Source organism: Trypanosoma cruzi, genomic scaffold (genome assembly GCF_000209065.1).
Source record: "Trypanosoma cruzi strain CL Brener 1047053516579 genomic scaffold, whole genome shotgun sequence".
NCBI lineage: Eukaryota > Euglenozoa > Kinetoplastea > Trypanosomatida > Trypanosomatidae > Trypanosoma > Trypanosoma cruzi.
The window spans coordinates 538,070-546,488 of record NW_001849570.1 but is presented as its reverse complement, the minus strand read 5'-3'; the positions used below and the strand labels follow the sequence as shown (position 1 = coordinate 546,488).

The 8,419-nt window shown below is 55.1% G+C and overlaps 2 protein-coding genes and 2 pseudogenes across 2 annotated transcripts, besides 7 other annotated features; all 4 read left to right on the top strand.

The window, feature by feature from the left end:
- Positions 1-1,743: a sequence feature (heterozygous, Esmeraldo-like haplotype).
- Positions 39-1,259, top strand: Tc00.1047053507959.350 (mucin-associated surface protein (MASP), putative; the record flags this gene model as incomplete). The annotated part of the gene is made up of 1 exon (XM_814166.1): positions 39-1,259. One exon carries the CDS (start codon positions 39-41, stop codon positions 1,257-1,259), a length of 1,221 nt encoding a protein of 406 aa, XP_819259.1.
- Positions 1,744-1,822: a sequence feature (haploid, Esmeraldo-like haplotype).
- On the top strand, positions 1,797-3,569 carry Tc00.1047053507959.336 (annotated as a pseudogene).
- Positions 1,823-7,832: a sequence feature (areas not merged during assembly with more than two copies in the genome that could not be assigned to a particular haplotype).
- On the top strand, positions 4,170-6,155 carry Tc00.1047053507959.323 (annotated as a pseudogene).
- Tc00.1047053507959.310 (mucin TcMUCII, putative) lies at positions 7,750-8,352 on the top strand (the record flags this gene model as incomplete). The annotated part of the gene is made up of 1 exon (XM_814165.1): positions 7,750-8,352. The coding sequence occupies one exon, from the start codon at positions 7,750-7,752 to the stop codon at positions 8,350-8,352; it is 603 nt and encodes a 200-aa protein (XP_819258.1).
- Positions 7,833-7,971: a sequence feature (haploid, Esmeraldo-like haplotype).
- Positions 7,972-8,240: a sequence feature (heterozygous, Esmeraldo-like haplotype).
- Positions 8,147-8,240: a microsatellite.
- Positions 8,241-8,419: part of a sequence feature (areas merged during assembly that could not be assigned to a particular haplotype. This can correspond to areas where the two haplotypes were merged or to regions with more than two copies in the genome that were merged during assembly.) that runs on past the window's edge.

Sequence of the window (8,419 nt, the reverse complement as noted above, 5' to 3'; positions counted from 1 at the left end):
TAGTTTGTGCTGAAGGCTGCACGCAAGTGACAGGAGTGATGGCGATGATGATGACTGGCCGTGTGCTGCTGGTGTGTGCCCTCTGCGTGCTGTGGTGCGGTGCTGCTGGAGCCGCTGCTGATGTTTCTGAGGAGAGGGTGGATCTTTCATCTTCTGAAAGGTCCCAAATGCTACAAAATGTGTTATCTGAGCCTACGGATGGAAAAGAAAGTTTGGAGCACAATTCCTGCCTTGAGAGGCTGGGGTCGGATGTAAATACCGCGGAATGTACGAAGGCGAAGACAAACAATTCGGATGCCATCTCTACCGATCCGTTATCGCCGTCACACGCGCCCAGTAACCCAAATCCCGAGAAGGGCCTACAGCCTGTTGCGCCACCTACCGGGCCTGTTCAGGCACATCAACCCAACCCGATGCACGTTAAAGGAGTTGTGGAGGAAGTACGGGAAGAGGATGACGAAGGAAAAAGAAAAAAAGAACTTGAAGAGCAGAATAAACAGAAAAATCAAGAAGGTCACGAAAATCCATCGTCACGTGAAAAACCCTCAGTAATAAAAGCAAATCAACCTGTAGGACAAGAAGCAACGCTACAAGGAGACTCAGCGCAGCAGGGAAGAAAGCACCAGGAAGAAGCACCAGTACAAATACAACAAGAAAAAGACGTACAGCACAGAGAATTATCCCAGCATGACCAACTACTTCAAGGCCATCAAGAAGGACAGGAAGGACGACGCCCCGACGAAGAACAACCGCAAATACTAAAAGCACAAAAAGAAAAGGTAGCGACTGCTTCATCAAACGGGCCAAATTTAACGCAACAGTCGCCGCCACATATAAAAATAAATGGCTTGCAACAGGAGGGATCCGCCGCCAGTTCATCAGAGCAGTTGAAAGAGGAAATTCCCTCGGTTTCAACGGAAAGTAAATCAAATGTAACCATTGACCCAGCGTCGCCAAAAGCTTCTGAAGGAGAAGGTGGCGCCCCTGCCGCACTTGAGACAGAAGAGGAAGACGCAAACATTCGCCAAGTTGTTGAATTTTCTGAAACCGCAGCTAGAGAAGAAGGCCACCAACATGAACATCCCCCCGACAATGAAAAGGAAACCACGAAAGAGAAACCAGCCGTTGTTACAAATAACACAGCAAATAAAAATGGCGGTGACAGTGACGGCAGCACCGCGGTCTCCCACACCACCTCCCCTCTTTTGCTTCTTATTGTTGTTGCGTGTGCGGCTGCTGCTGCGGTGGTGGCCGCGTGAGAGTGAGGGAGGGAGAGCCGTGCACCGCCCGCACACACACTCGTCCTTCTCACACTCTCTGTGTGTGTCCCCTTGCATGGACTCTCGCCCTCACCTCACCCCACGAGGCACACACATAATGTGCCCATTGTATATATATGCATGCACACCCATGCAGGCCCGTTGGTGCTCTCTTTTGCACGACACGCACTGCTGCCGTCCTGCCTGGCTGCATGGGCGGAGCACCGTAACTGTTTTTGTTTTGTTTTTATTGCATTGAGTGGGCGACCTCTCTCTCTCTCTCTCCCTATGTGTGTATTTTACTTTACGGGAGCAATGAGAGTGTGTGCGCTGGTCGTCCCACGATTCGGCTTTTCTTTTATTGTTTTACTTGTGTTGTGGTTGAGTGCACTCATTACCTTTTTTTTTGTGGATTGTTGGGTTGGATTGACTGCGGACACTTGAATTTTTGTTTTTATTTTTTTATTGTTTTTTGTTGATGAAGCGCCAGCCTCTTGTATTCTTGTAAGTCCAATTAGCTTTTCTTTGACATACGCCATGCGTCCGTTGATCCACGTTAACCCCACGGTCTGCATCGCTACTGTTTCTGCTATTGATGATCTCTGCGATGTGGTTTGTCGGCGGGTGGCTTGCTCTCACCCTGAAGTATTCCTTATTTCTTGACGTTGTGGTGCGCTCCCACGGCGAGTTTTATCTCGTTTACGGTGGGGAGAATGCATCTCAGGGTGCAGGACGCATTGCAGGTGTGCAGCGTCGTCTGGAAGGACCCATGGGTGCCCGTCCGCATCAATGCATCAACAACAGACCCGTGTGACAGCAGGAGGCACTGCGGCTTCTCCCGGTCTCACGCAATGGTTTCATTGAATGACAATCGCCACTGTGAGGATGGTGTTCTATCCTCTGCGCACGGTAACATCCTTGCCGAGGAGACTATCCCTGCTGCTGTCAAACCGCATGCGAATCGTCTGCTCGTCTAGCCATTGGAGGGTCCGTTGACTGTGCCCCCATTTGCCACGGGCAGCGTTTGCAGTTGGTTCACGGTGCCTGCTGGGCATCGTTCCACTGGTGTTGCCGATTCTGACACAGTGCTGCACGTGGCTGCAGCGTTGGGTGTTGCGTGATCACTGCGGTGCGCCACACTGGAGGATGGCCGTCCAGTCGCTGGCGCTATGTACTTTGCCCGTCAGTTTTATTTCACGAACGCATCGCCACCCGCATCGCCGCGCACCTGATGGTCCATGCTGTCGGGTTTGACTGCCCGCACATGGCCAGCCGCAGCATGGTAAGGCATGTTGCCGGTGTGCGTGTCAGGGCGCTGTCGGTGGTGGTGCACTCGGCGAATGCCGCGATGACTGCGAGTGAGCACCAATATTGCGGCGACACTGATGGCATGGAACTGCAGGATGACGATGTGGACGGCAGGAAGCTGGAGTCGCACTGGTCGCAGCGCCACGCGAGGGATGAGTGGATGGCACCGATTGTGGGCGCCGGCGACTGCAGAGGAAGTGCTCCGCACCGAACATGAGTGAATATCGCCACATACTCTACGCATTGGGCGTTCCTGCCAGACGCTGCGCGTCGGATCGTTATTCCAGTGGTCGCTGTGTAGACGGAGTATCCATGAAAGCTCAGCCAAATGCCCGATGGACAGTTGCGCCATCACTGATCCCGCACTGGATGTGAGGGATATTGACGCTGTTATTTGGGGGGGAGAATATTTGTCTGCGATGCCGGAAGATGAGCCCTCTTCGTGGTGTCTGGACACGCTTCCCAACAACACGACGGATGCAAGGGACCTGGAGGAGACACATCTCAGTGCTGCAGTGCATGCGGCATTGAGGTGCCTCGGCATGCAGTTGCATCTGGAAGTGACTGAAAAGGGTAACGTCCGTTGTGTCCCATGCACGGACGGGGCGACGGTTGCGTGGGCCACTCCGCCCTACGATGAGGGACCGTTATTTGCCGTGACCACGCGGAGGTGTGCACGATATCCGCCACCAACGGTAGCCCACTTCCAGTGGTTCCGTGGGACGGCGAGGAGAGAGCATGTGGAGCAGGACGGTTTCACCGGCATCCACTGAACAAGGATTGCCAGGGGGCATCCGTCCCCGTTGCGGAGAGCATTGAGACCGGCCGCGGCACACCACCGAAGGATGTCGACTTAGCTGCTCCTCAGAAGCATCCGTCGCCAGAGGAGAAGTGGATCCGGCCAGGATGCCCCGACAGACCGCAAGAAGCTTCTCTCGGCGGCAGGGACCGAAGCAGCGAGACGGATGGCAGGCAGGACACGTCTCCGACTCTCGGTGATGACACTGCTGCTGCTGCTTGCCTCTGCTGCCGCCGTGGCAACACTCTATGGATTTGCGGTGTGGACGGCGTTGCGCTGCGAGGCGACTGCGCTTCCTCCTGCTTGGCCTGCACTCAGCATTGTACGTCCAATAGGAAAAACATCCATTTCAATGGGTCCCGTTCTCCATATGCATGTGCTGTGTCCGCTCCGTTTTTGTGTTTGAAATTGGTGGTATTTCCGATGCACACAGCTCTTCTTGTGTTGGTTGCCGATGCTGGGGGCACCAGATGGTAGTATGGCATTGCTTGTGTGTTTGTTAGATTTTCTGAGACGCACATACACAAAAAGCGGTGCGAGTGGAATGTGCACACACAAGACACACACATATCCAAGCACATTGTCTGTGTGGCTTCTACTTAACATATTATGCGTGGCGTGTTGGTGCGGTCAAGGCCGACGGAAGCGGGCAGCTGCGTGAGCCCAGCAATGGCGTTTGTGGTTGTGTGCGGGATTATATATTCCATCAGATGCTTAACGCCGTTCATGGATCATTTAAAGTTTTTTTCTGCGTTGCCCATGCTGCGTCTGCGCTGAGCTGCTCACTGCGTCTCCATGACCTCATGGAGCACGGCGTGACGCTGCTCGAGGACCTCATGACACCGAGGCAGCCGATTATGAGTAGCCCTGCACTCTACTTTTTGCTGTGGATGATGCTTCTGTGAGCCGCGTGGTTGAGGATTGGATGGCAAAGGTTCCTTACAGGGATGTACACATCTTTGCGCTGGGGTGCACCCCGCATCGCAGTCCTCAGCAACTCGAGTGGGCTCGGATAGCGCCGAGGGCGATGCGTTCCAAGGAAATGGTGTTAGACTTTACTGCCCCTGAGGTGCTGGTGTTCCACCTCAGCATGCAGAATGGGTTCCCTCAGCTGCTGTCGCCTCCGAATTGAGTGTCCGTTTTGGATGTTGCGGCGTCACGTCCTGTGGCGGCCTTTTACGCCATGAACAACGGTGTGCCCGGCATTTGCCAACAAAACAGTGGCAATATCTGCCATGGGCTTGCCGGGATCTTTTTTGAGGGCTTGCCACGCTCTGCTACGACAAAGAGGATTCCAATTAGGGACACCGACAGCTGCGGCAACCCGGTGCGGATCATCGTTGATTGGGGCTGTGTCACGGTGACGCCGCTGATGTGCCAACGCACATGTCAGTGTCTGCTTGATGACCTGATGCCGCTGGAGAATAACTTTTATTAGCGGACCTGTAGGAATTGTCTGGGGGTGGACTTGAAGCGGCAGTAATTGATGGGGAAGATGTGTACTGGTGCTCGTACCGTCATTGATTCCTTGTGCAGTGCGTGGAGGAGCTTTCGGTGGCGCTGAAAAAACTCCACGCGTATCACCCGGGATTGGCGCAGGACGTGGAGCCGAAGGCCAATCTTGCGGAATTGAGCAGTGCGGTGCGGGCTTCGCCGGAGTTTCGGGAGAGGCAAGCCAGACTGTCGCTGCACATCGATTTTTGCGCGAGGCTTGTGGCACAGTACCGGGAGAAGCGACTGGCGGAGGTGTGGGAGGTGGAACAAGACATCGCCGTTGGGCACCAACCTCTCAGGAAAAACCTGGATGGCGTGCAGCACCTGACGGGGGATGCCGCAATGCCCCGGCCAGTGCGTCTGCGTCTTCTCCTGTTTCTTGTGGCTGCGAGCAGCACCGACGAGTTGACGGAGGCCAAGAAGCAGCAGCTGATCCGAGACGGTGGGCTGACGCCCGACGCCCATTTGTCCGCGAAACTTGAGCATGTGATGAGGAGGGCCGGGAGCGTGCAACGATACAGCACGGCGTCGGCGCAGAGCGAACGGAGCACGAGTGCCTCTGCGAGCAACGCCGCGACGGACGAGGATCCGTTTCTGAAGCAGGCCTGCATGATGATGGAGACGGCGAACAGGAATAGGACGCTGCGGGTTGGGCTGTCGTTGGCATTGGTGCAGCGCGATCATGTGATGAGGCCAAATGGCGCGAGTGGTGGCCAAAACAGTGGAGAAGCAGGAAAAAACGCCGGGCCATTTCAAGGGTGTGGTGGCAAATGGGAGAATCATCCTGATCTGGGTGGCGGTGGCGGTGGTGGGACGATTGCCCTCACAACTCCTCAGCGCATTCTGCTACTTGTTTTGGGTGGTGTGGCCTGCAGCGAGAGGTGCTCGGTCCATGAGGTATCCAAAAGACATGGCCGTGAGGTGGTCATTGGGAAACCTCGCTGCTGCGTCCTGAGATGTGTTTGTGCAGGGACTTGGCACCCCACGGCAGTAGGACTTAGGGGCGAGACACGCACAGGAATGCATCGAGGGCCGTAGAGTGGGAAATATACAAACACAAACGATTGCGGGTGTCCATGGGATTGTGTGCGCTTGTGTCTGCATTCCCTTTCTCTCCAAGAAGTGTTCAATACGATGCGCGTGTGTGTGTTTCAACGGCTGCGCTGCTTGCCTTTTGCTTTTGTTTTCTTGGGTGTGCGGTTGCGGGCCATTTCCATGCAACTAAGAAGGCGGATAAAAAAGGAAGGACATTTGTGGAGCATGAATCCACGGCTTCAGTGTTCATCCACTGGTGCTGACTTTTTTTGCTGGGGCATTTGTGCGCGCTTTTCCCTCCAACGTCTATTTTTTTTTGCACAGGAGGCAACGGGTGGGCATTCGTGAGTGCTGCGGCGGGCTGTTGTTGCCCTCGCCGGGACGCGCTTAACGGCGGCAGCTCCATGACTTTGGTGCACAAAAGGAATGGAACGTTCTTTGGATTCTTACCGCAGGCGCATGCCGTGGACGGCCGCAAAGGAGTGTGTGCCCGGTGTTGTTCATAGCTCCAAGGGAAATATGGTGTTGGATGGTGCACAACGAGTGGATGTGGATTGCGTTGACCGTGCATCGCAGGTGTATCCGCTGGAGGCATTGCGGGCGACCGTGGCCAGTTACGAGCACAATACGTTTAGAGGAAAGAACATTTTAATTGGCTTTTCAGGCGGAATCCAATGTACTCAGGCAATGGGTTTACTGCAAGGAGTGGCCGGAGGGGACGCACGACGAGAACGCCACTCGCGTCTTCATTCATTTCCGTCGCCGCGACACCACAGCGCAGCCCGCGCCAATAAGCCTTGCGGATTTTCTGGGGTGACATGCACTGTTCTGTTTGGCGCCACTGTTCCCCATCCCCGAGCGTCGGTGCAGACGTCCCTGTCGATGCAAGTTCCTGTCGATTGCGGACACACCCATTGATTGATGCAGCCGGCACCCCAGCCCATTGCTGGTGCTTCTGGCATGACCGCTGCACCGCCCCCAGCAGCTGGTGCAGTGGGACTGGGGACGAGAACACGGCAGACCAAGCTCAGTCAGATGGTGCTGGCAGCCCTGTCAGCGCCTCGCCTACCACAACGACCCACCCACACCACCGGCGAGCACAGAAATCGACGGGACAGGGAAGGCATTGACGGAATGTCACGGCACCAGTTGTCTTCCCAAATGACTCCCAGACAAGCAACCGTAGGAATTAACAGCAACATCAGTCACTAACAATGAAAAAGGAACAGCGACCACTGCCGACAGCGACAGCACCACCGCGGTCATCCGCACAAATTCCTATCTTTTGCATCTTCTTGTCACGTATGCGTGCTGCTGCTGCTGCGGTGGTGGTGGCGTCCGGACCTGCATGAAGTGCTGTGCGCTGAATATGAACGGAGGCCGATGGCAACTGAACTGTTTTTGTGATGAATATTGGCTGCACTTCCCGTGGACCAACAATCCACGTGGTGTGCGGGGATTTCCTTTTTTAATTGTTACTTTGCTTTTGTGTTGCCGTGTGCGCTGCACCTCCTCTTGTGTGTGTGCGTACCCTCCGTGAGGGGTGCAGACACGACGGAACGCTCTCGCCGTATGTGCATGCGGTGGAGCCTTGTGTACCGCTCCTGTTTGCTTCTCCCTCCTCCATCTGTGTGTGTTGGTGTTGCGGCAGGGCTGTGTGTGTGTGCCTGCTGCCGTGGATTGGAGTGTGTGTCGTGCGTGGTGTGCGGCGTACGGTGCATGCCTGGCTGCTGCCCTCCCCTCATGTGGTGTGCCCTCTGTGTGTGTGTCTGCCGCACCTCTCGTCTCCCCTGTTGCTCACCATGTCCCTCACTGTGCAGATCAGCTCCACACCACTGAACGACCACACTCACGATGATGACGTGCCGTCTGCTGTGCGCCCTGTTGGTGCTCGCCCTGTGCTGCTGCCCGTCCGTGTGCGTGACAACAACTGAAGGTAAAGCTGGTAAGGCTGGAAAAGATTCCGGTTCAACAAATTCTAATCCAGAAGGGCAAGATCATTTGACGGAATCGCCTGGTAAAACTCCTTCTCCACCAAAGAATAACGAAGAAGGGAGAGGGACGGAAGATTCACAAAAAATGGAGACTCTTGCGTCACATACAACGGCTACAGTAACCGAAACGCCACGGCCACCAAATACTTCCCATAATACACAGGATCAAGATGATGGGAAACCCACTACTGAAGATGCAGGTATTGATAAGAGCAATATGTCAAATGAACAAAATGAGAAAGAAAATGCACCAACTGCGACAACAACAACGACAACGACAAAGGCACCAAGTACCACCACCACGACCACGACGACGACCAATGCGCCAGAGGCGCCAACCACGACGACTACCCGCGCACCGTCACTTCTTCGCGAAATCGACGGCAGCCTCAGCAGCTCTGCGTGGGTGTGTGCCCCGCTGCTGCTCGCCGTATCCGCGCTGGCGTACACCACTGTGGGCTGAAGAGGTGTATGCGGGCTGTGCGTGCCAGCACTCAACCACGGGGATTTGTCTGCGTCTACTATGGTCC